Source organism: Arachis hypogaea, chromosome 6, assembly GCF_003086295.3.
Source record: "Arachis hypogaea cultivar Tifrunner chromosome 6, arahy.Tifrunner.gnm2.J5K5, whole genome shotgun sequence".
NCBI classification, from domain to species: Eukaryota; Viridiplantae; Streptophyta; class Magnoliopsida; order Fabales; family Fabaceae; genus Arachis; species Arachis hypogaea.
In genome coordinates this window covers 285,977-313,271 of record NC_092041.1, presented here as the reverse complement: position 1 = coordinate 313,271, position 27,295 = coordinate 285,977, and the positions used below count along the sequence as shown (strand labels likewise).

Sequence of the window (27,295 nt, the reverse complement as noted above, 5' to 3'; positions counted from 1 at the left end):
CCCCGTAAGAGTTTGCGGATGTTAGGATTCTGACGGGTTATGGAATTGTGTAATGACTGATGGAGTTGGGAAGTTGAAGTTTTGAAATGGGTAAGAGATTTGTGAGCGAGCCTTATATCCGTTGCTTTATACCAGCCTGACACTTGCTACCGTTTGTTTTGTGAACGCCTATCTTAATTTGCACCCTATTCTGTACCTCCAAACTTTTATCAAGTTTTGAACATTTATATATGCATACTAAGATTTTATACTTTTCTATAAAGTGTTTAAAAAGTAGAGTACAAAGACTATGTATTACCTTATATATTACTTTAATTTTCGAGGACGAAAATTTTTATAAGGTAGGTAGGATGTAAGACCCAAGACTTTTAAAAAGTTCTATTTTGAATCAGTCTCAAATTATATATTTATTTATGGTTTTAATTTCAGAAATTATTTTTATTGAAAATAATTAAAGGCAATTAATTAGACTTGAAATAAATTAAGGTTTTTATCCAAACTCTATACCTATAGATTATTTTCCTATTTATGATTTAAAGTTCTGGAAATTCAAAAAAAAATAATGAGGTTTGGCTATTTAAATTATAAAATTGGTAGTTATGAAATAATAAGAATTTTATATGATTTGATTTTAGATAATTTAATTTATATCATTTAATACTTTAAGTTAAAGATAAAGAGAAATTAATTACATTATCATGAATTTTCAATTAGAGTAATTTATTGAAAATCAATTAGTATTTTTATATCACAAATAATATTTTTAAAATAATTTTAAAGATCAAATTAGATTTCAATTTAATATTCTATATCCTAATTTGATTAAATTAAACACAAAATCCTAATTCTCTTGTACCCAACCCTAGCCGCCACTAACATTTCTCCTTATCACAGACACACGGTAGAAAAAAAAGAAAAAAAAAAGAAACAAAAGAAAGGGAAGAACGAAGTGGGGGCAGGGAAATCAGGGAAGAAAAAAGAAAGAAAGGGAAAGAATAGAAAGGGGGAAAACAGGGGAAGCTTGAAGAAAGAAAGACAGGGAAGGGAGAAAGAGGTATCGAGGAAGGAAGGAGAGGGGGAGAAGAGTGAGGCGGCGCGGTGGGTGTCACTGCCACCGTCGCCGTTGCTACTGACAGAGGAGAGAGGAGATCTGAGAGAGGAGAGTGCCGCGAAGGAAGCCGCCGCGCCGTTCAGGACCGCCGTCGCGTCGTGTCGCTGTTTGCGCCAGCGCCGAGGAGACCGCGCGGGGAGGAGAGAGAGCGAGATCTGAGGTCGAGCTGAGGTCCAACCACCGCGTCGGAGACCTTTTCGTGTCACCAGCGTCGCAATCACCGTGAAATCCGTCGCCGCCGCTGCTGTACCCGCGTCGTCATCGTTCTCATCATGGAGTCGGTTGCCGTCACTTATGGCGGAGCCAGAGAGAGAGAGAGCGAGCTCGGGAGCCGAAGAGAGAAAGGAGAGACCCGCGCCAGCCACCACCACTTCTGCCGCTCGAAACCTTGCTGCCCCCGCTGGTGACCGCACTGTTGTCGTCCGCCGCCGCTGCTTGTTATTCTGAGCTACTGCACCGTTGTTACCGCCGTTCTGGTCACCGGGTGTGGTGTGGGTGATCACCGGAACCACCATCGGAGTTACCGTTATTTCAATTTAGCCGTTCGTCCTTGTTTGGGTAAGCGATGCATTCCAAAACCTTTAAATTAGCATTTCTGTTTTAAGTTGTTTGAGGATCTGAGGTCTTGGGTGTCATAGGATTGAGTTACGGGTCTTGATAGCTGAGTCTTATGGCTGTTGCATACAGCATCAAGGTGCTACGTCGTCACCGGAGCTGCTGTTGCCCCGTTTTCTCGATTATTCGTAAGCCCAGTAAGTCGTTCCTTGTTCCAAACTCTTTTAGTTACTTTTCTGTTATAGATTATTAAGTATTACGCGACATTAACGTTTTAGGATTGAGCTAAGGCTGTGTTTAGAGGCTGTGATTGCTGCGGGGACGGTCGGTATTGATGCTGTTGCTGTGGGATAAGAATAGAAATGCAGTTTGTTGCGTAGTTGAATCGCGAACGAGGTAGGGGTTTTTCTTAAATTCTATTTTATATTACAGAGTTGTTATAAATAGATATTGACGCAAGGAGATATACTTTTGTGATTATATTTGTCTTGTGAATGTGATGGTTTGTTAGACTGAATTATTGGTTGCTCGATTGCTTGAGTGAAGTACGGTTGTTGATAAGAAATGGGTTTGAAAAGTTATTTACTTAATTATTATGAAAAGTGGTTTTTCTTGGTTTGGAGTTAAAGCGGTTTGATTTTGAGTCGGTTTGATTTTATAAATGATTTAATACTTGAACTGGTTTGATTTTAAAAAGAGTTTTATTATTGGAATTGGTCTGATTTGAGAATAATTTGATATTGGAGCTGGTTCAACTATGGAAAATGTTTGGAATTTGGAAATGGTTGAGAAAATGTTTGAGAAATGTTTGGGTGGGACCCGAAAAGGGTGGCAGTGTCCAAGTTTTAGAGGAGATGCTGCCGAAATTTTATAAAATTGAAAGTCTTGCCCGAAGTGATGATTTAAAAAGATTTAGTTTTTGAACGTTATATGTTTTAAAGATTGATTTATTTAGAAAATAAAGAATTAAGTTTTGATTGAGATTGTTGATTAATGGAAAGAAGGATGATGAGGATTGATTTGAAATATGATTTTTGAATGAATTTGGAAATGGGATATGGATTGATGAATGATGATGATATTGAGAATGGCTTAAATGTTGATGAATGATGAATGAATTATTTATATGGCTTATGAATTTGAAATATCTGAGATACGAGGTTCCCTGGATTAAGTGCCGTGGCTTGCCACCACGTGTACCAGGTTGAAAACTCGATACTCTGTTGACCCTACGACGTAAGTGTGACCGGGCACTATATAAATTCCCGGGAATGATACCCCCATTGAGTAATATTGATTATTTGAGAAAAAGCTATGCATAGACTCTTGGGGATGCACGTCGGGGGACAGTCTAAGTACAATTCAGACTTGTCGGGTTGGCTGGATAACCGACAGATGAGCCTCATCAGCCATAGGACAGGCATGCATCATATGCATTTGTATGCTTTGTTTGGGTTTGAACTTATTTTGGTTTGCCTAATTGCTAAACTGTTCTTAACTGCTACTTGAACTATTTGCTGTAACTGCTACCTACTTGTGCTTTCCTTGCCTGTCTTGCTTGTGTTTGTTCTGGCGTGCTACATTTGAGATTGAACTTGGATGCTGAATTAATGATTGTGTTGTTTGATTGCGTGGTTGGTTTCTGATTGAGATTTGCTTATAAGAAAGGAAAGATTTTGGATTTCTGAAAATATTAAACATTGTTTATTTGAAAAGGTTTTGAACGATTAGCTATTGGATTTTAAAAAGGATTCATAAAGCAATGATAATCACTGAATTTGAAAACAGTTTCTTATTAAATATCTTCTTATAACAACTTTGAAACTCCGTGGTGAGACCGTGTGGTTAGGTTCTCACCCCCTACAGCTTTACCTTTTCAGGAACCGGATGAAGAATCATTAAGAAGAGATATACTGTGTTTGGTTTATAAGATGTTGTATTAATTAGATTATTTTCTTCCCTCGTCTTTGTTATTACGAGTTTGTAAGAGGGATAGGAATTGTATGTTTTATATGTAAATTATATTATGAGTTATTATGTAAGGAGTCTTGTATATGAATCTATGCCTGTTTGTATTTTTTTTTCTTAAGATAAAGTGTTTAGTTTCGGTTTTTTTCTAAGAAAGCTGCGATACAGTGTTGAGTCACAGGCTCCTATTTTAGTATTTAGTATGTAAAGTAGTCGTAATACTTCTTGCTATCAGAATAGTGCAGCCGGAAGCGTGACTTCTGATAGTGAGGGTGTTACAACCTCATGTAGACCAGCATCTTAGGCGCTCAAATAGGATTAGAAAGCCACCTGCACGTTTAGCAGATTTTCAATGTATGCAGGTTCTATGTGAATCAGATTCTTCCTCTGGTGCCTCATTCTCATTTTCACGGCATCTTATCTCTCAATTCATTTCGTATGAACATCTCTCCCCGTCTCACAAAGCCCTTTCCATCGCCATCGACAATCTCACCGAACCTCAAAGTTTTGAGCAAGCTATTCAGCATGATTGTTGGCGCAAGGCAATTAGGGTTGAACTTCTGGCCCTCGAAACCAACAAAACCTGGGTAATCACCACTCTTCCAAAGGAAAAGCACGCCTTTGGGTGCAAGTGGGTCTTCAAGACCAAACTCAAGCCAGACGGATCGGTAGAACGCCACAAGGCCAGGCTGGTGGCAAAGGGCTACACTCAATTAGCTGGATTTGACTACTTTGATACATTTTCTCCTGTGGCAAAAATGTCCACATTTCAGGTTTTGCTGGCTCTCGCAGCTCAGAAGGGTTGGTTCCTTCACCAACTCGACGTGAACATGGCATTCCTCCATGGGGATCTTCCTGAGACTGTGTATATGAAGCTTCTCTCCGGTCTTTCCGCACCTCCCAACAGTGTGTGCAAACTTGAGCGGTCTCTCTATGGTCTTAAGTAGGCAAGTCGGCAGTGGAATCATAAATTGTGCTCTGTTTTGAAGGCGTCAGGCTACACGCAATCGCGAGCTGATCATTCTCTATTCACCAAAGGCAGCTCAACTGCCTTCACTGCCCTTTTGGTGTATGTTGATGATCTTGTTCTAGCTGGAAATGACATGAAAGAAATTGAAAGAGTGAAAGCCCTCTTGGATGCCAAGTTTAAAATCAAGGACCTGGGAGTTCTCAAATACTTCCTTGGGTTTGAAGTTGCAAGGAGTAGCCAAGGCATCCTTCTCTACCAACGTAAGTATGCAATTGATCTCTTAGATGAGTTTGGCCTTCTGAATGCCAAGCCCACCTCCACCCCGATGAATTACACTGCTCCCCTGTCAAAGGATGCCGATTCACCCTTGTCCGACTTGACTCCCTATCGTAGGCTCATAGGGAGGCTGCTTTACTTGACAAATACTCGTCCAGATATTAGCTTCGCTGTCAACAAGCTCAGCCAATATCTGGACTGTGCCACAGACATATTTCAAGGCTGGGCTGCACATTTCGAAGTATATCAAAGGCGCTCCAGCAAGAGGAATTTTGTTCTCCACCGCCTCCGACTTATGCCTAACTGGCTATTCTGATTCTGATTGGGAAACGTGCCCAGACACAAGGCGCTTGGTGTCCAGATTCTGTTTCTTATTGGGTTCCTCTATTGTCTCATGGAAGAGTCAAAAACAGCTTATGGTGGTACGTTCTTCTGTAGAGGCAGAATATCGTGCATTGGCGTTGGCGACATGCGAAGGGAGATGGCTCACGTACATTCTCAGAGATTTGCAAGTCCCTTTACATAGGCCGATTACCCTGTTCTGTGATAATCAATCAGCAATTCATATTGCTTCGAACCCAGTTTTTCACGAGCGTACCAAGCATATCGAAATTGATTGCCACACTGTTCGAGATCGAGTGCAAGATGGTTCTTTGAAGCTGTTACCGGTCCCTTCCTCTAAACAGGTTGCCGATATTCTCACCAAGAGCTTGGCACCAGGGCCGTTTGCAAAGATTCATTGCAAGCTTGGAATGCATGACATTCATGTTCTAAGCTTGAGGGAGGCTGATAGAAGGGAGTCGAGCTCATAATGGTTTCTTATATACAGTTAGCTAGGAATCATCATGATGTACATGTTAGTTAGATAGTTTTGGAGTTTGTTAGGAGCATGCCAGTTTGGCACTAGTTAGTTAGAGATTAATTTAAGCCTTTTGGATATTTGTAGTCACAAGACACTGTATATATAAACCTACATGTAACTAGTTAGAAGAGTGAGATTCATCATTATAGAAATGTGAATACAAGAGAGCAATTTCTCTCTCTGCCTTCATAGCTCTCTGCTTCTTCTCTATGCATGATTTCTTTCTTTGTAAGCTCCTGAACGCAACTTTTTATCAATTATAAAATAAAAATAGATTTTAAAATTAAATAATAAATAAAAAATTAATTTATAAATAAAATTAAATACAAATTATTTAATAATTATTAAATAAATTAAAAAATATATTTTATTATTGGAAGTATTTAATAGTACAAACCTCGTCAAATCCTTTGCCAACTATTAGAATGAATTTCGCATAACTCATGCATATGCAATGTAAATTTTCTACATTGCTGATTTTGATTACGACTACTCAATTTAAACATGGGACTAGAAAATATTGTGTAGTTTAGTTGAATTACTTTCAAACATTCAATATTATGTGTGAATCAACAAGAGATAAACTAAAAAGCAATCAATTCGAATTTCTTATCTATTTATAACTAAATTAAATTTATTTATACCGAGTGTTGGTGTGGAACATCGCGTGTTAAATGTGTTAACTTAAAAATCCCAGAATGAACTCGGGCCGGCATATTCCCATAACTCCAAACGAAGAAAGACAAGTAATCATTCTTAGTAAGTGATTGAATAAAATGGGAAAATATAAATCATCCTTCCAACCACGAAAGACAAGAGATTATTCTTCCCAAGGATCCACTAATTTGAACAAAAAATGTTTCTTTCACTCTCTTTAATCATTTGATTATTACCTCCTGAAATATCTTTATCTGAAAAATACAGGAATGACACACACCATCCACATACTTAGGAAAAATCCTCTGAAACGGAAAAATTTGTAAAATAATAAAATAAAAAATTAATTATAATTAAATTTATAACTTTTATCAAGATCTCTCACCTTATTAACTTTCTTACTTTAGAGAAACATTGTTTCTCTCTATCACAACTAAGATGGATAATTACTGAAAATGAATTCTCTCAATTTTTTTTAATAATTGAGAGAATAAAGTGTGATTTTTTATATTAATTTTATAAGTGAAATAAAAAATAAATATAAAAAAAATAATAAAAAGTTAAAAACTATATTTTATATTTTCAATTTTTTTAAACAATTGAGATGGTCTATTCCTATAATTACTCGCCAAAATGCAGGATGAGTTGTGCCGTAAAAAATTTGTTACTTTATTTCATGATGGAGTAAGGTTGGGGCTAGTTTGTACTTGCTTAGTCGCTCCATTACATATATAATATAAATAAAAATAATACTATATGATAAAAAAAAATATTTTTAGTCAATATATAACTAACTCTAAAAGTGTGGCATAAAAATATAGAGTTGGATTGTTGGAGTAAAGGTGTTTGGGCTGTTTGTTGAAAGTGTTGACCTATGATGCGCGAATACTGATATGAATATGGAACACAATATGACACAGGACACGTTGACACGCAAATTTTAAAATCTTACATGACACGATGATACGTATACATATAAAATATAAAGTATTTTTTAGATAAACTTTAATGATATTTTAATATTTTATTGATCGATGATATTAAAATATAAATTATTTTTAAATTATTTTTAATGTCTTATTTTAATTATATCAAGTATTTAAAATATTTTTTATTTTAATAAATAATAATATATATACTATATCTAAATTTATTTTAAGAATATATATTAAGAATAAGACCAGACACGCTGACACGTGATGGTATTTAAGCGTGTCCAAATGTGTTCGGAGAAAATTTTTTTATTGAGATACGATTTGGACACAACAGACACGTGTGTCGGACGAGTGTCGATAAATATCGTGTCCAAAATGTGTTTGACACACAGATACGGCAACTCAAACAAAGTGTCCGTACTCCGTGGGTCCCATGAAATTTTCTGTCATATATATATATATATATGGCTATTGAATTGATTTACATGATTAAGATTTAATGTAATAAATGAGATACAAACAATATATTATAGTCATATGAAAATGTATTTAAAGTCATTATATTTATAACAATTGTCTTTTATTTTTATTAAAATATACTGAATTAATAAATTAAAAGTTTAAAACAAACTACTAAAAAATGCTTTTTTAATTAGATTAGATTATAATAAATTAAAATAATTAGATTTTACATAACTGTAAAAATATAACAACTAAAAAAGAATCCTATACAAGCAATATTTTAAAAAAAATAAAATCACATAATTAAAAGTGTTCCATTTCAATATATATTACAATTTTATTTTTAAATAATTTTCATAACTAGTAAAATAAAATAATTAGACGATGAATTGTAAACTCTTATAAAAACTATATTATCTAGTGACAAATTATTGAACTTTGTTATTTAGTGTTAATAGTAATCAATAAATTTGAAGGAAAAGCCTCTAATTTGCACCGCTAAAACTAAAAAAGAGTTTTAAATTTTCAGAATCAGAGACTTAGTCATGGCGTCCATGCATTATTGTTCATTCATACATCCTATTGGCTTTCCTACGAAGCAAATTAAAAACGTCGTGGTTTAATTAATAATGATTTTGTTGATGGAAATTAAACGAGAGATAGAAAGAGTTTTAGGGTTGAAATTAAAAAAGCATTTCTTAGAAGCATTTTAATTTATTAATTAAATTTATTTTAATAAAAATTGAAGACAATAAATGTAAATACAATGACTTTTAATGTATTATTTGTATATTATTTATTATGTATATTTAATTAATTTTAACTATTTTAATAGATTCAGTAAATATAAGTACATTCTCATATAAAATTTTATTCCCAGAAAATACATTACATGAATTGTTAATTAACATCTTGAAACAATAATATAACATGAATTGTTAACATCTTGAAATAATATTATTAATGCAATTGCAGTATAAAGTTTTAAACTTAATGTTGCTGCAAAAGGTGAATTTTTAAATTTATTGATATACTATTAATTAGTTCATTTATATTATATTATATTATCTTATCATTGGTATTTTTATTTCTTAACAATTTATATATCCTTTTATTTCTCTTAATTTTTTTTCTTTCAGATTTTCAATTTATATGAAAAATTAAATTGCATGCTCTATTTATTTTTTAGCCCACAAAAGATGTTATCATGTTATTAATAAACTTTATACTATCCTGCTGCTCAACCGGCACTATCGTATCTATTCAATTATTGTTTTATTATTTTTTAAAAATTAACTTTTATATTTTATTTTTAAAATTATAAATTTGATATGAATAATTAAAAAATAAAAAAATAAATTATTCAAAAATAAACTTCTATAATATTATTGTTGTAAATAAATTTAAAATAAAATAGTTAAAAAACAACAAAATAAGAATAAAAAATAAAAAAATTAATTTAACAAACAATTGCATTGGTAAAAACAATTAAGAACCAACTTTATATGTTTTTCCTTTCCAACTCTTTTTTTCTCTCTGGTTGGTTGAAAAAAAATAATTATTCTCTAATTATTAGTTCTGTTAAATTAGTATTTTAAAAATATTGAGTAACCAAATATTTTTAACGACTAAGTTCTATTATATTTGTTACACGTCTCTCTTGTTACGTTCTGTTTCTTTTTCTTCTTCTTTTTTCTTCTTTTACATTTTCTCTTTCTTTTTTTTTTCCTTTATATCTTATTTATTTTATAATTTGTATATTTTTAAAAGAAGAAAGAAGAAAAAAAAACAATACAAGAAAAATAAAAAAACACTCTTGATTTTAAAAAAATTAATTAGGCATAATTATAAAAATTATTTGATATAATAATACCGTTAATGTTTTTTTATTTAAAAAATAAAAAAATATATACATTGAAAAGTAATAGAACACATATAAATTGCAGAACAATATCCACCGATAAATTAAAAGAAGTCAGAACAACAATAATTATGGTTTGTTTTCCTGGCATATATAACCGCATAAGTCATTTGCGTGGATAAAATAAAAATAAGAAAATAAAAAAATCACCCTAGTAATTGTTTCCTAAAAAAAGAAATAATCCGTTGTATAAAAATGAAAGGTAACAATCCGAAACACGAAAAAAAGAAGAAGAAAATAAACGAGCGAAACAAAAAAAGTATTAGTCACCTAATATTTTTCGTTTATATATTATTTCTTAAATTAAAAAACTTATAATTATAATTTATACGATTAACAAATTGATTTTAATTTGATAAATTAAAAATTACTTTTAAGCTTAGAATTATTCATCTTGTTAAAGATACTAAATGTGAAAAATTTTATGTTTTAATAATAATTTTAGACAATTAAATTTTTTTATACAACTAAATCCAATCAAGTCATAAGTATTTTTTTTCTTTGTTGGTTTTTTTCTTTTTTTTTCTCTTTCTTTCTTTTTTTTAATTTAATTTTTTTCTTTCTATTTCTTCTTGTATTATTATCATTATCATTATTATTTTCTTCTTTTTATACTTTCTTTTCTTGTTCTTATTTATTTATGTATTTTTAAAAAAATTATTAAATAGAAAAATAAAAAAAAATAAAAAAACAAAATACAAAAAATAATAAAAAAATAACACCAAAATTTTTTTTATAAAACACAAGTGAAATAAAAATATATCAAAATTCATTATATAAAACACAAAAAGTTTCACCAAGATAAATGTAGAATTTGAATTGATTTGCATGCCATATTGCAAGACAATTTATTATGTTTAGGACTTCAAAGTATACAATTCAATTTTAAGATAAATTTTTATTTAGATAAAATCGTTATTTTTGAAATAAAACATAACAAGATGCAAAAAAAAATAATTGTATTAATAACAAAATATAAAAAAAAAGAAGAACATATTGAGAGAAAGAAAAAGAAGGAGAAAAAAGAAAAAATATATTGAGAGAAATTTTGATATTACCGTGGAAAAATTTTGGTGCTATTTTTAAAAATTTTCGCTATTATCTTTATTTCTAATAAATTTTAATTAGTTAAAAAAATTTTTGTATCACTCTTAAATTTAGTGTCAAAATTAAGAAATTTTATGTATCAAATTTAAAAAATTTTGGTGTTATTTTTTTAATAAATTTTACACATTTTAAAACTCACATCTTCCTTTTTTTCATGATCGTCATCATCTTTTCTTTCTTATTTTACATTTTCATAATTTTTCTTATTTTCATCCTCTTAAAAAAAAAAAAAAAAAATACTCCAATAATAGCATCAGAAGTAGGATGAGAAGAAAAAAAAAAGCACAATAACAACATACAGCAATAGAAAAACGATGAGAAAGATAAAATACACAAAAAAGAAAAAGAAATGCATGATTCATTTGTACATTTTTTATTAAGTTTGAGTCAATTTGGTTAAATTTGATTGACAAAAATATTTGGATTTAGAGTGAGACTATACATCTAAATGTTTTCTATAACCAGGTTCAACTAAGTTATCCCAAACTTAATAAAAACTGCTCACACTTGCATGCGTGAATCACACTTCTTGTTTACGTAAAAAATAATATCGAAATTTCTTAATTGCGACACAATAATTTCTTAACTTTGAATCTGAAATTATTTAACTTTGAGATAAAAATTTCTCAAGGTTATAAGCTTGATGTCACAGTTTTTTTTTTCTTCTTATTCTTCTTTTTTTTATGTAAATTTTTTGTATTTATATTTATAAAATTATGTATTTTTTTAAATATTTGTGTTTATTGTCAAAAAAGATAAACCAAAAAAAAAAATAAAAAATTACATAATTTTTTATTTTATTCTTTCTTCTTTTTTTGTTTTTAGTTTTTGAAGAGAGTTAATTAAAAAAAATTATAAAAATGTGAAAATAGTGAAAATATGAAGGAGAAAGAATTGTTTTGAAAATACATAAAATTATTATCAAAATTTTTTATGTGCAATACATAACTTTTTTTACTTTGACACTGAAATTTTTTGATATTCTAAATTTGATGTAACAATTTTTTAAAAAGAACTTAGTTAGGTTCTTTTTATTCTTCTCTTTTTTTGTTGTTTTTTTTTTGTTATGTATTTATTTGTTTTTGTTTTTTTGTTTTTGGTTTTTTTTTTGAGATAGAAAAATAAAAAGAAAAAGAAAAATTGAATAAAAAAAAAAGACGTAAAAGGAGAAGTAAGAAAAGGAAGACACCGAATGTGTATATGTGCATGATTCTAAGATGTATTATTTTAGAGTAGTGCTAGGGAGCCAATGGGCTAAATGTACAATGTGTACAATGGGTTAAATTTTTAGTTTATGAATAAAATGAATAGGCTCTTGACCTTCTGGATCTGGAACTCTAATACCATTTCCTGAAACCACTCATCCCAAAAGTGTAACCTGACAAGACAATGTAACACTAATGTTCATATCTCTAATACTTTCTAAACCTTCATTGTACACATTGTACGCTTAGGCCATTGGTTCCCTAGACTTTTTCATTATTTTATTTTATTTTGGTTGAAGTTGGTTGAGTAAAAATCTTGTACACGTAATTTTTCTGTTATTGTTATTATTATTATTATTATTATTATACTCTTCCTTTTCTTACCGCAAAAGTACAACTGAGGATCCCTCGCCAACTTTATTATTCTATTAAGCAACTTCTTATGTTCAAAAACTGCCAGGTAAGGGTATCGGGTCGTGTTGGTATCTTTGACTTTGACAATCTTTGAAGGAACCTAAATAAATAGTTTCTCAATACATATTTCACACTACCAACTTATAATTCACATCCCTTGCTAATTTCTTGTGCTCCAAACTCCAATGTATATCACGCATGATGTCAAATAAAACTATAATAACTACAATTACTAGCACAAAAACAGAGATGTGGCGAAGTCGTTTAGGCTCTGCTTTAAGGGCCGCCATAGCGTGCACCATAGTTGGTTGCACCTCAATCTATGGCCCCAAACCTCTCCGGCCCTACTTCGAGTTTTCCACTTATTCTTATGTCACCACTGTTCTAATAGTCTCAGATGCCACACTCGGTGAAACACTAAGAGGTTGCTGGCATGTCCTATGTGCCACCATGCAGGCTATGATCATTTCACTTCTTAGCCTCCTTGTGATAGGACATGGCAACTTCAACAACCGTGTGGCTGCGATGGCAGTTGCGGCTGGTTCCTTTTTCGTGGCGCTGCCGGAATCAGTGGAACTTAGGACTAAGCGGATTGCATTTGGGCAGCTAGTGATTGTTTATGTGAGTGCAGTGATAGATGGTAAGAAAGAAGGAGTGACAGTGTTCCCAGTTCATGTGGCAACCTCTACTGCCCTTGGAGCTGTGGCTTCAGTTTTGGCCATGTTGTTGCCATATCCTCACCTTGCATATTTTGAGGTAACTTTGTTTAGTTTAAATATTAATAGTCTGTTTGGACCCCATTACTGTTGATTTTTTTTTAAATATGGCAAATAGATTTTTGAAAGTTTTGTGTCACCAAATGAATGGTAATTACTGATTAGTCCATGGAATATTTCATTTTAGTTTTTGACTTTCTATTTCCCTTATTCACTCTACTTATACAAAAAATAAAAAATGAAATAAAAATAAAAAATCTCAGCATTTAACATAGAGCATGAAGGAACAAAACAGAAACAAAAGAAGAACACTGTAAGATAGGAGACAAAAGGAAAAGGAGCTGATTTAGAAGATAAAGCTTATTAACAAACCAAAAAGTGCATAAAGCTAAGGAAAGTGTAGAATGTTTAGTTATTTTATATATAAAAATGCAAATTTTAATAATTAATGGCTTCCTTTGTGTAATTCATACCTTTCAGGCGAGGAAATTCTACCAATTATACATTGAGAATACTTCTGAGAGGCTAAATTGCAACATAGAAACCATCTCTGCCTCAGACCACTCAACTGCTGTTACTTTCTTCAATCAAGCCAAGTCCCTCTCCGTAGTAGGACCCAAACTTTTCCAGAGAATAAAAAGCAACCTGGTAAGTTATAGCATGATATTCAACACACAACCTTCAAATATGAGCAATTAGTTTCCCAATAATTGCAATGAGTTAAATATATTAATATTATCCTTTCCACAAAACAGAATGGAATACATTGGGAAAGGCCTCACAATCCCCATTGTATTGATCCAAAGGAAAGACTGCAAGACTTGGAGGTACCAATCAGAGGGATGGACATTGCTTTATCAAGCTGCACTTCTTTTCCCATCAGTATCATCGATGAGGAGCTCAGGGGTACCTTGCTCAATTGCAGAGGAAGATTCAGCCAAGAATTAGATCAGCCAGATAAGTTATTTCCACCTCTTGATACAAACACCACCTCTGAAAGCAAGAAGGAAATTTTGAATAAAAGCATTTCCAAAGCCTATAAGGATCTGCCAACCTCATTCTTCTTGTACTGTTTGCAACTTCTCTTCGAGAACTCCCCTGTAGCAAAGAAAACTAACCATGTGGCCGAAAACCCTCCGAAAGATGATGATTCCAAAGGGATTTTCAGAAAGATAAGAGAGGTTTCTATGAAGTCAATCCCCAGCATGGACAGCTTGGTTTTTGCATTCAAGTGCTCACTTACATTAGGCCTTGCTATGCTATTTGGGTTGACATACAGCAAGGAAAGTGCATATTGGTCAGGGCTCGCGGTCGCCATCAGTTTTTATCCTAGACGTCAACCAACATTCTGGGCTGCAAATGCACGTATGCAGGGAACAGCAATGGGTTCAATCTATGGGGTTCTATGTTGCTTCATTTTCCAAAAATATGTAGATTTAAGGCTCTTGCCTCTTTTGCCATGGGTGGTTTTCTATACATTTATAAGGCATAGTAGAATGTATGGGCAAGCTGGTGCAATTTCAGCCGTTATAGGGGCCTTACCTATCCTTGGTAGGGAGCACTATGGCCCTCCAAAACAGTTTGCAATTGCAAGAATAGCTGAGGTCACAATTGGACTCATTTGCTTTGTCATTGTAGAGATACTAATGAGTCCTTCAAGAGCAGCAACTCTTGCAAGAACTGAACTTTCTCGAACCTTGAGAGCACTTCAAGATTGCATTGGCAAGATCGCTATTAATGTTCCTAGAGAAAACGACAAATTGTCTTCAAGTTCTCAAGTACTGAGAGCAGCACAGAAAAATATGAGATGTCTGGTGTCTCAAATGGAAGCATTCATAGTAGAAGCTGAGTTAGAACCAAACTTCTGGTTCGTTCCATTTCATGGTGCCTGCTACCGAAAGATGATCCAATCGCTGTCAAGGATGGCAGACCTCTTTCTATTTGTGGCATACTCAATGGAACATATCTCACAGTTGTCACAGCAGGAAGGAGGGTCATGGGTGAATCTCCAAGATCAAATGCATGAGAATATAGAAATTGTTAAGAACAATGTCTGTCCTAAACTGAAATTCTTTGAAGAGATAACCAAAATCAAGTCTCTCACAGAACTAGAAAAGGAATGGACGAAAAGAAACGTTCCTTGCGACATTGAATCAGGAGGATATCCCAATGCAGATACATTTAGGACCATGTCTGGGGATGAGGAAGTGCATAGCATCACAGGGACTTTCCTCAAACACCTGGAGGACATAGCTACCAAAACTCACACCAACACAAATGAAGAGATGGTTAAATGCCAAATGCTTTTTCATTACAGTTGCTTAGGATTCTGCACTAGTAACTTGGTGAGAGAAATAATGAAGATTGAGAGTGAATTAAGAGAACTACTAATTTGGGAGAATCCATCAAGTCATGCAAACATGAAAGAAATTTATTGTAAGATCAGCACACTCTGTTCGTGGTAAATGATCACAAGTCACGAAAAGTAAATTTCCTTAAGAATTAACCAATATCATGTCAATAATGGTACCTTATGTAACTAATAAGAACAAATGATTCAACTCCTACAATTGTTTAGCCTTACATGTTCATTTTCTTTCAATTATTTTCCTCAATTATGGAACAGATATCTTGGAAGCACAAATCATGTATAAAAAGATTAAGGTTTCAGCAAGTTTTATATTAGTTGAAGTTTTAGCAGTATAGACGAACATTGACATTCCCAAATCGGAGGTCTTAAATAATAAATATATAAAAAAACCATTAATTATTTTTAAATAATTAAATGAAAAAGAGCAAACACACTGAAGGTCAGTCTAACACGCCAGCAGTTTTGCATTTCAATATAGCTTTCCGATTATGGAATTTTTATTTATTTATTTTTTGGCACAGGATGGGTTTTTCTTTCTAAACTCTATAATGAGACCAATGATATTGTACTCACCAAAAAGGCAAAAACACCAACGATGAAGGGCCATCTTTGAACTTCTTATTTACCCCTACCCGGAAAAAAAAAAAAAACCCTTGCGTGGTTGAGCGTTTCTATAACAATAGCTAGTTTTTTTTTTTTTTTATAAGTTTATACTAAATATAATATAAAAATTTAATTTAATCTCGGTCTCTCTTTTAAATGTAATCTTAGTACATTTAAGCTATGTTCTAAAAGTTCATTTTTATCCTATTTTTAACTATTTTTAGCTATAGTGCATTGATTAAAGAAGTAATTATTTCATGTGTTAAAAATATGCAAAATATTATACAATAATACATGTAGATGAGTAACTACCCTCTAATTTTTGGAAAGCAGCCGAGTAACTACATGCTTATATCTCATATTAATTTTAGGATAAAGTATATTTTTTATCGTAATTAATTTCTACATTTAAGTTATTTGATCAATCAAGTTCAACTAAATAGTTTTGACCTACTTTACTTCTATGCGCTACTATTTCTAATAAACTTTTGATTCAACACACGAATATATATAACCTTTTTTTTTTCATGCAGATTTTGTTTCTTTTTTCGAATTTTAAGCATTTTCTGCGTCTCTATGTTCCGTTCTATTTCTATGTTTTCTATGTTTTTCTTTTTTTTTTATGTTCTCTGTGTTCTTTGCGTTCTCTTCGTTCAAGTTCAATGCTCTTTTATCTGATTTAAAGAGTTTGATTAAAGTTTTTGAAATCAAGCTGTGAATTAGGTTTGAACAGGTATTTGGTTATCGAAAATAATGAATGATTCAAGTTCAAACTGTCAATTGAACCAGAGCGAAGTAAATTATTGTTTTGAATCGAATCAAGTCGCTAAAGTCTGGTTTGATTCTAGTTAATGTAGTTCGTTAGTAGTATATGATTCTGTAGGTGAAAAATATTATTTTTGTATTTGAAAATTGATGTTCATGGTTAATGGTTTGAATTGAATATTGAATATAATGTAAGAATTCTGAATCTGAATTATTATTGTGATGAATCTATTCTATTCTCGTTTTAGTGTATTTCTATTTATAAATTGGTGTATTTTGGCAATCTATCGGTGTATTTTTAGGTTCTGACTTTCAATTGAACTAGGTCAAATTGTATTATTATTTTGAATCAAATCAAGTAGTGAGGTGTGGTTTGAATCTATTTAATATAGTTTATTAGTTGTTCTTGTTTCCATTGATGAGTAGGATCTATGGATTAAGACTGACTATGCCTATTTAATTTTCTCCCAAAGACGGAACTGACTAAATAGGATTAACTCTAGATAATCACCATGTTTGTGGTCAATGACTCGGATAGGAACTCCTTGATTCTCAATCCTAACCAGGAATGTCTTTTATCGTTTGTACTTCTTTAGTTGTTTATTTTCTCGCCTCTTTATCCGCAAACCCCCCTCTTATACTCATAACCGATAACACGTATACCTCACTACAATTACTTTGAGAGACAACTTAAGATCTAATATTCTTGATATTTTTATTGACTTGCACTTGTGACAAATAATTTAAACTTTGATTGAGGGTTACTCGTCGATCGGGACTATGCTTGCAACGAGATTCTTTTATTGAGAAACTCTAAACCGTCGTAAATCCTCACACCAAGTTTTTGGTGTCACTGCCGTTGACTCTTCTAGAAATAGTGTATAACTCCTAATTGTCGTGACGACCGACTTTCTAGAACTATATTTCATACCGATCCTAAACTCTCTGTCCTTAGGATCAGCAATACCTACACAAAAACTAAATTATTACTCATTGATCCATCGAAAATATAAATTAAGAAAAATATATTACTCACTCCTCACGGCTCACGTACCTCTGTTTGCATATTCGGAGAATTTCGGTACATGCATAGCATCAAAATCCAAGCTATACATGAAAGGTGGAACGTCCATCGGTTGACTGACTACGGGAGGAACCACTACATTTTCCACACTGCCTCTCTTCCAACATCACCATCCTCATCCTCGTCGCCGGCTTCGTAGGTAGCTTCGAAGTCCTCTTCGCTATCATTATTCATTTTTTGATACACTTTAGCTCTATCATCTTCCATGTCTGCATCATGTTGAATCTCATTTGCCTCTATATTTTCAAACTCAACATACAACTCAATATTCAGCTGTTGCACCTGAAGCCAGTGAATATGGAACATATGCTACATACTTGCCTCGTTAATGATCGGCATAATATCAAATTTTATTAGACCACCAAATACTATAGCGGGATTTTGGTATAGAATATTACTCACTCTTTTTAAGATATCGTTCTCTATGTTTTGACAGAGATCGTTCTGAAGCTCTACGAACGTCACGGTACATGGAACCACAAATAAAAACAGATTCTCACACACAAAACTCACCCCTCACGAGTATTTTGTATAATCTCACTGTTATAATTCACTACTAAATTTGTGGCACTCTCCATCACACCACCAACACACTTAAACAACTCTCCTTTTTACAATAAAATGATAACAAACTTTGGCATGTATAAAGGAAACACCCAACATACAGGTCACGTATTGCAGCAACAACGAATCAATCCATAATATATGTGCAGGACACTCCCAGCGTGTTAGTGAGAATGTTACCACGTGACAATAAATCTTCTACATATTGGCCAAAATTTTGCCACGTAGCCAACACATCCTCAACCACATGCTGAATTAGTATGTCCTTCACGTGTTACCTTTTTTTTTACCTGCAATATTTACTTATATACAATTATACTAAATACTCTTATTTCCAACAAAAACACTAATAATATTTTCATATTGGAAAAAAATCAGCCATCGTTTGGTTACACAAGTTGTATGTCATACACGTTTCCTCAATGCTTCAGTCCGCCTTTGTCTAAAAGAAAGACACAGGAAAACCAAGACGCATCACTGATTATATATAAAACTGTTTATGTTATTATCTCCTTCAATATCTATGACGAAACCTTATTTAAAAGTGTTCGCGTGCGTATGATAACTTCAGAAGAAAATTCATCTAAACATAATTCTCTTGTATTTGAATGTATATCAAACGCCTATAAAAATGTGCTTATAATAAAATAGAAAGTATAGAAAAATAATGGTTTTTTAAACAACATAAATAATAAATTAAAAAATTAATTTTAATTTTAAAATTTTTAAATAACATAAATAATAGTTTAAAAAAATTATTTTAATTTTAAAAATTAAATTTTAAATTAATCAGGTTTAATCATAATAAAAAAATTAATTTTAATTTAAAAATTAAATTTTGAATTATTATATTTAATCATAATTTTAAATTTTTTTTTATTTTTGCTGCAATCGCTTCTGCAATTCTGTGTCACTGTCGTCACTGCTGTATCGCGATTTCGGTGTCCCCCACAGTTGCTGTTTTGTTACTTGTTTTTTATTAATAAGCCAGATGTTCATTTTACTATGTATATGGGTGGTTCTTTTCATTCTAAAATGGATGTTTATTTGGATATATCGTTGATATTTTACTTGATTTACTTAATTTTGCATACACATACTTCGCAAGATGTTTATTTTACTATGTATGTGAATAATTTTTTTTTACTAAGATGTAGATATTTATTATTAGACATCATCCAAAAAAACTCCCAATTTTTTCTCTCTCCAATATATTATCTGAAAAAAGAAACAGATAGGAATGCTATAAAAACATATGAGACTCACAATGGGGAGAGTGGTGGCATAGTGACGGGCCGGATTGGATTTGGCCGTTGAAGACGCACGGCAGAGAGGACGTCGGCATTGGTTCAAGGCTGCGGCAGAGACCATGCCATGGCAAAAGTGCGCTGGGACAGCAGTAAAACAGAAAAAGAGAAGATAATTTCGTTGTGGTAACAGTAAATGAATGCGACGCTGAAAAGTTTTGTGCCTGAGCGACATCATAGAAAAGGCGGGAATGAACATCATTATAAGGACTGTAGTAGTAGAATAATTGTGATAAAACTAAGTAAAAGTATCAGTAAATCTATAAATATAGTAAATTGTTTACGTTGTTCACAACTCGTGCTATGTACTTAAAAAAAACACACCAAAAGTTCAACTCAAGTTACAGCGATATGCATGAAGGAAAAAATAATGGCAATGTGAGTCAGCTCCATTAGTTACGTGTATGTATCCATCACCGCTTGTTTAAAAAAACAGCTTATATTGAATTATTGCTAGTCAATTTTGTTGGTTAATTACAATGTATACAATAATAATGGCTAATCAGGCTATATATTATATTGTTTGTTTACCATTCAGTAGGAAAACGGATATGGTTTTAAACTTTTGAATAATTATATTCAGCCATCCTAAATGCACTGATGACCATCTGATCAAGACATAAATAATAGATAGTGATTATTTATTTATTTAGTTGCGTTTTTTGAGTCTTAAAGAGATACAATTTGAGCATACATAGTAGTAAAACGGTATGTATAAAATATAAATTTGGTAAAAGAGAGAAAAATAATAGTACAAAAGTGAAAACTTCAAAAAATTAAACCATCCTACTACAGTTAAAATATTTTACGTATGTTGAGTTTATGATATAAGAGAATAGAAAAATTGAGACGGAGGTAAAATATCATATATAAGCGAACTGGTCAAAATAACAGAATATATCTAGTTTTATATACGATAAAAATATTTTTAAAATTTAAAAAAAAATTTTATCGCACTGTCATTAGATCGACTATGTTATATGAAATAAAATATTAAGAGATAAAAAGTAAACATGAATGTAAGATAAATATAATTCAAATGAAAATATTGAAATAAATAAATGATCATATATGTTTAAACAAAACAAGAATGAAGATATAAAAAAATTGGAATAATATCTATTAAAAAAAGATGATAAAATTTTGTCTCATCAAACAGTTTAGACATGTAAAAAAAAAAAAATAAGTAGAATTCTTGCTTAAAAAAAGGATAAAATTAAAAATAAACATGTGATAAATAATAAAAAAATCTAAAAAAAATTATACATAAAATAATCAAAAAGATATATATATATATATATATATATATATATATATATATATATTTAGTCTTATTATAAACAAAATATATAATAAAATATATTAGTATTGTTTGATTTATTGAGTTGACTCCATCTAGTGGCTGGGATAAGATATTGTTATTGTAGTTGTAGTATATATACATAGTCAATGAGAATCTGATGATTTCATTACACCCTTATCATATTATGTTAATTGCAACGATTCCCTTATTCCGTACGTCTTATTATCATATATAGTGAATCATCGCAGAATATTCTTTTTAGTTTTTATCACTTAATCTTTCAAGCACATCATTACTACAAATTAGGCTTGTGGTACGATAAAGTAGAGAATAATATATCAAGTGGTGTGTTTAAAGTTAAGAAAGTAACTTATATTGTCGTATTTATTGATTTATGTTTGAATAGTAGTTTAGCTAAAAAATTGTTTAGCTATTGATTATTCATATTATATTGTATTTGAAACTAGATGCAATAATATATATATAAAAAAATGGACACATGTATTAAAAAATAAACAAAAAAATATTTTTTCTACTTTTAATAAAATTTTATGTCATTTTAGCTTTTTTTTTTCCTGTACCATATCTTACATTTTATTACAATTAAAAATCTTACAAATATGAGAAACTATCACATTATTAAATATATTATTAGAAGTATATTATTAAATGTAAATTATTAAAAAATATACGATACTTAATTAATTATCATAATTATATTTAAAAGTATCTAAATTATTTTCATATAATAAAAATGATATGCTTTAAAATTTATTTTTATATAATTTATTAACAAAATATGTGATATTTAACATAATTTTTATTTTTAGTAAAAAAGATTACTGTATTACAGTGATGTGTTTTAAAGGTTCATAGATATGATTTTTATTTAAAAAAAGTACAGTTATATTACTAGGATGAACAATATTAATTATACTTAACTAATTATATTAATTATTTGATTTGATCAAGATAAATATTATATTATTTAATAAATAATGAATAAAAAACAAAATAAATGAACTTAATTTAAATTATTTTCTAATATATAAAATCAGAATATGCTATATACCTTCTTCTTCTCTCACTTTTGTGTTTCAGTTATAGTTTTTGCAAATTTTTTTGTGATTTATATATTTTTTATGTATTTTGATTAAAAATTTTTAAAGGTATTATTATTTTGTTTATTAATATTTTAAATTTTCTATAATATTTTTGTAGAACTTGATTAATAAATTCTTTTTTATAATATATTTTTTTAATTTTTTAATAAGAACTTAACTTAATTTTTGTCTTTCATCTTTTATATTTATTGGTTATATTAAACTTTTCTTACAATATATTTTTTATTGACTATACATATTAGAATAAACCAACAAATATAAATTGAATATATAATTTAATTTTAATTCAAATTAAAAACTGAATGAATTATATATCAAAAAAATAACAACCAATTTTGTTTTTAATTTCTCTATAATTTTATTTAATAGTAAAAATATCTATATAGTCACTAACATCGTCGATATGAAAAAAATATATTCCTATAAAATAAAATAAAATATATATAAGATAAATAACATATGTGTAAGTTATTAATCATAAACTATGGACATATTTCTAAAAAAAAATCTTATGAATCAATATGTAATTTTTTAATGTTTTTATTTTTTCTAAAATTATCCAGATTTATTAACATTTAAGTTATTTATACATATCATTTTTCAAAAATATTATGATTTAACAAGTTATAATATGTGATATTAGTTATTGTTTTATATATATATATTAGTGTGTGTATATATGTATGTATGTATGAAAAATATGACTCATTTAGTGTTTAACCATTTATTTTTCATTAATATTATTATAATAAAGATACATGCGCGTGATTTTATGAGAATAATATAACTTGAGTTTTGGTTATTTGAGAATTTACTAAATGGCTGGAGTAATTTTAGGTCATGAACTAACGAATGCTAGCAATAGGGATGATGAAAAAAACTACCAAAATGTGTTACTCGCAATTTGGGGCTAGATGGAAACCATAAAATCTCACGGATGGGGACCGGCCACGTGAAATGGACGGGAACATAGATACTTGTCTCATAGAACTAGTTAAATCCACGTGAATATGAAATTACTGATTTATCCTAATTTATATATGCATCAATTAATTTCTTAAGTTAGTAACCCTAATTCCTACTTTTAACTGGATTTTTTTTCTTCTAGATTCATCGTCAACTTCGATTTTGCATCTCTTTCTTTTTGAGTCACTTTCTCTGCCTCTCAAATCCATCACTACGTCGCTCAGTCTCATCACAAACTAAAAAATTATGTTTTGTTATTATGTTAGAAGATATTTTTATAATTTTTTTGTTTTAAATGTTATTTTTCATAATAAATAAGTTATGAAGTGTATTGAATTATATTGAATTGATTATTTTATGATTATTATATTATATTTTTTTGTTAATTTTTTTCAAAAATTTCGTAATCCATAAATGCTCGTAGATACTACGTTCTTTAAAGAAATAATTAAATAGAAATTTATAATGAAAATAAAAAAGAAATTAAGAGACCTTTTAAACACGAGCGAAAGACGATGAGGGTTCGTCGTTCTCCTAGAGTACCTATTACTATCACTGACTAGCAATGGAGATCCAATCCGAACTAATTTGAGAGGAGACACGTGAACTTCATCTGTATTGGACCTTAAGGTAATAAACTTAAGTCGGATTTGAAATTCTAAAAATGAGCCTAGGTTGATATTACTTGTTTGAGAGTTTTACTAGACCCAAATATATCTTGAGTTAATATTTTGAGACATTGTTATAACAAATACTATATTATTAAATATTATAACATTTAATATATATTTATAAAAGTTTGATATACTTATAGAAAATTTTTTAATTATCTTTTTTACTTTTAATTTTAAATATTATTTACTAATAAAATAAAAAAATAAAAATAACAATAATTAGGGGGATGGCGCTGGCGAAGCTTGGAGCCGCCGTCTTCGTCGAAAATCAGAACCAGAAGGAGAGAGAGCTCGCGAGGAAAAGAGGAGATGCGAGCCAGGGAGAGAAAAGACGCGAGCTCCGCCACTTCGAGTCCTCGCCGTCGCGCTCCGCCACTGCTACTGACTTCGCCGCTGCACCCCGCCGATTCTGCTTCTGCTTCTGCTTCCGATTTTGCTTCTACTTCTACTTCTACGTCTACTTCTGTTTCTGATTCTGATTTTGATTTGTTATTTTTCTGATTTCATTTTTTTTGTGCTTCTGATTCTAATTGTGATTTTGTGTTGATTTTGTTATTGAATTTGATGTTGTTATTTCTGAATTTGAATAATGTATTATTATTGGTGTTGAATATTGTGTTCTTGAATCTAATTATTGGTATTTAGTGGGAGTAACGGAGGTGGTGGTGGTGGTAAAAGTGGTGGTGGTGGAGGGTATTTTTGTCTATAAAAAGTTAAAAGGATGATTTTAATACCAAATGAAACATTGAGGATGTTTTTAAATCTAAAATAACGTTGGGGACAAATTTTATTTTGAACCTAAATCTTATGGACCAAAATAGTACTTATGCCTTAGTTAAACTACTTTTTGTTGTTATGTTGATTCAGAGTAAAATTAGAATTTTCTTATTAGGATTTCTCTTGGTAATTAAGCATGCTATTAAGATCCTTGAGTTTGTAATTTGAATTTGTTTGAATTCGTTGACTGATATTCTGCTGAACACTACAATATAATGCTGAATTTTGTGTAATTGATGCTGAATTTTGTGACTTGATGTTGAAAGAATGCATGTTAGTGCTATTTTGTGTTATTCATGCTTTTGCATGCCAAGTGTTCGATGATATGAATTTCTGTATTGGTATTATTATAATTTATTTTTGATTTATTTTTTTGAATTTCTGTTACTTGGTATGCTATTTGCAGACATGACGATGGTAGAGGTTTGGCGGATCAGACTGCTGGTTATGATCGTAGTCGTGGTCGGGTTAGAGGGAAGGTTTCTTCTGGTACCCCCAAAAATTTTGGATCCTCTCCCTCTACTCCAACTACCCTGGTGACGTCACAGGTTGCAGGTTTAGCGGACCAGCTGTTTATCATGGTCCTTAACCTCAACTACATGCCTCTGTCCACGGCGACGACGACGCCCCCTACTACTCAACAGCCTGCTGCCACAGCGATGCCACCTTCAGCGACGAAAGCTGCAGCCGCAGAGTCCTCTCACAAAAGTGAGGTAGCTGATGCCCCTCCATTACTTTTCATCGTACGGTTGACCATTTGGTCTGATGGCGGCACGGGTTAATTATCACTTTGAGTCTCATATATTTCCTAATTATTATTATTACTAAAAGTGCCTGAAAATTAATTCTGGTTTAGCGGATTTAGGCTTGACTGCCTGAATGTGTTTCCTATTTCTTGATCATTGTTATTGCTGAAAGTGTCTTATTATTGATTATTATATAGTGGATTTAGGTTTCATTGCCTGAAAGTGTTTCTTGTTTTCTAATTATGGAATTGCTAAAAGTGTCTGGTTATTGATTCTTGTTTAGTGGATGATGAATCCATATTTGACAATAAATTTTGGATTGATTTGAGTGGATTTTATCATATAAACCTATATTTATTCATCCAAATAGCATACTTTTATGTTTCTCTCCCTAAATTGAGCTTAATTGTAAAAATATGTTATTTTGTGCTTAATTTAACTAATTTTTTTTACTTTCATTCCATTCGATGCCTTGATATTTTTGATAAGTGATTTCAGGTATGATAGGTTGGAATGGCTTGATGATAGTGGAGGAGAAGCATGCAATAGGGAGAAAACATGAAGAAATCAAAGGAGGAGCACACAGTCATGTGTGCGTACGCACAACATCCTATGCGTACACACAAGAGGAAAATTCAGCACGTGTGCGTACGAACACATCTGTGCGTACGCACGAATCAGCGCACGTGACTCACTTAGAGGAAAGCGCTAGGGGCAATTTCTGGGCCTCTAGAGCCCAGTTTTAGACTTTTTGAAGCTGATTGAGTGCTATATTAAAAGGGCATTGGTGCACGAATCCTCACACTTTCTTACAACTGTACGAGCAAGTGCACTGGGTCGTCCAAGTAATACCTGAGTGAGTCAGGGTCGATCCCACGAGAATTGTGGTTTAAAGCAATCTATGGTTATCCTACAGGTCTTAGTCAGGCGAATCAGAATTCAACTGGATTGATGAAAGGGCAATTAATAAAAGGAATATTGTATAAATTAAAATCAGTAATAGGAATAAGGTAAAGGATTGGAGTTGCTTTGTTTTTCTGAATTAATTACTGTCTTCCTTACCTGTGAGTGATTTCTTCAATGGAAGGCTGTATGTGATCAACGCCTTTATTGAGAGATCGTCAATACTCCTTCGGATCTGAACCCAAGGGGTTAGTGTGGATCCAGTCTGCTTGAGGGTGAATCTTGTACAGTCCGTTCTCTTTAATGATCCAACTCAAAATGCCACAGACAAGGTTGGATTTTCTGGATCAGAGAATGCTGCATCTTTGGGTTCTAGCCTCTACCACAGAGACCCTAATCTCCCCAGAAATCGGTTGAACTGGTGTCTCGAGAAGTCTCCAACAAAGTCATGGATTAGCCATCTGAGAGATGCATAATCAAGCTAGCGGTTCGATGCTTTCCACTGAAGTATTCACACAAACCTAAGTAGACATGGGTGTTTGTCAGGCACGTTCGTCTTAGTATGATAAACAGAGTTGATTGTCACTGATTAATCTATTCACCATGTTAAAGAACGAGTATACATCTTAGAATTAATCAAACACGGATAAAAAAAAATAGTAATACTTTTATTAATTCATAGGACTCAGCAGGGCTCCTCTCCTCAACGTAGAAGGTTTAGAAACTCATACTGAAAGGAAAATACAATGATAGAAACGAAAATATGGCTGAATGATGGTAAAAGTTGTTATAATAACATAAATCAAATCCCTTAAATATTAAACTAATGACTAGTAAGGGTAAAATGATCTTTTTAGTGCTAAAATTCACTTCTGGGGCCCACTTGGTGAGTGTTTGGGCTGAGCTTTAATGAAATCCACATGCTATGAGGTCTTTGGGATTTGAAACG

The 27,295-nt window shown here is 31.3% G+C and overlaps 1 protein-coding gene and 1 long non-coding RNA gene across 2 annotated transcripts; both read left to right on the top strand.

Annotated features, from left to right (window-relative positions):
- The first annotated feature begins 1,759 nt into the window (after positions 1 to 1,759).
- On the top strand, positions 1,760 to 3,725 carry LOC112806028 (uncharacterized). Its single transcript, XR_003203796.3, has 3 exons — positions 1,760 to 1,863; positions 1,945 to 2,062; positions 3,547 to 3,725. It is a non-coding gene; the product is annotated as an uncharacterized lncRNA (long non-coding RNA).
- An 8,853-nt stretch (positions 3,726 to 12,578) lies between these two features.
- Positions 12,579 to 15,703, top strand: LOC112806027 (uncharacterized). The gene is made up of 3 exons (XM_072197039.1): positions 12,579 to 13,248; positions 13,719 to 13,807; positions 13,915 to 15,703. The coding sequence occupies exons 1-3, from the start codon at positions 12,642 to 12,644 to the stop codon at positions 15,622 to 15,624; spliced, it is 2,406 nt and encodes an 801-aa protein (XP_072053140.1). The 5' UTR covers positions 12,579 to 12,641; the 3' UTR covers positions 15,625 to 15,703.
- The last annotated feature ends 11,592 nt before the right edge of the window (positions 15,704 to 27,295 follow it).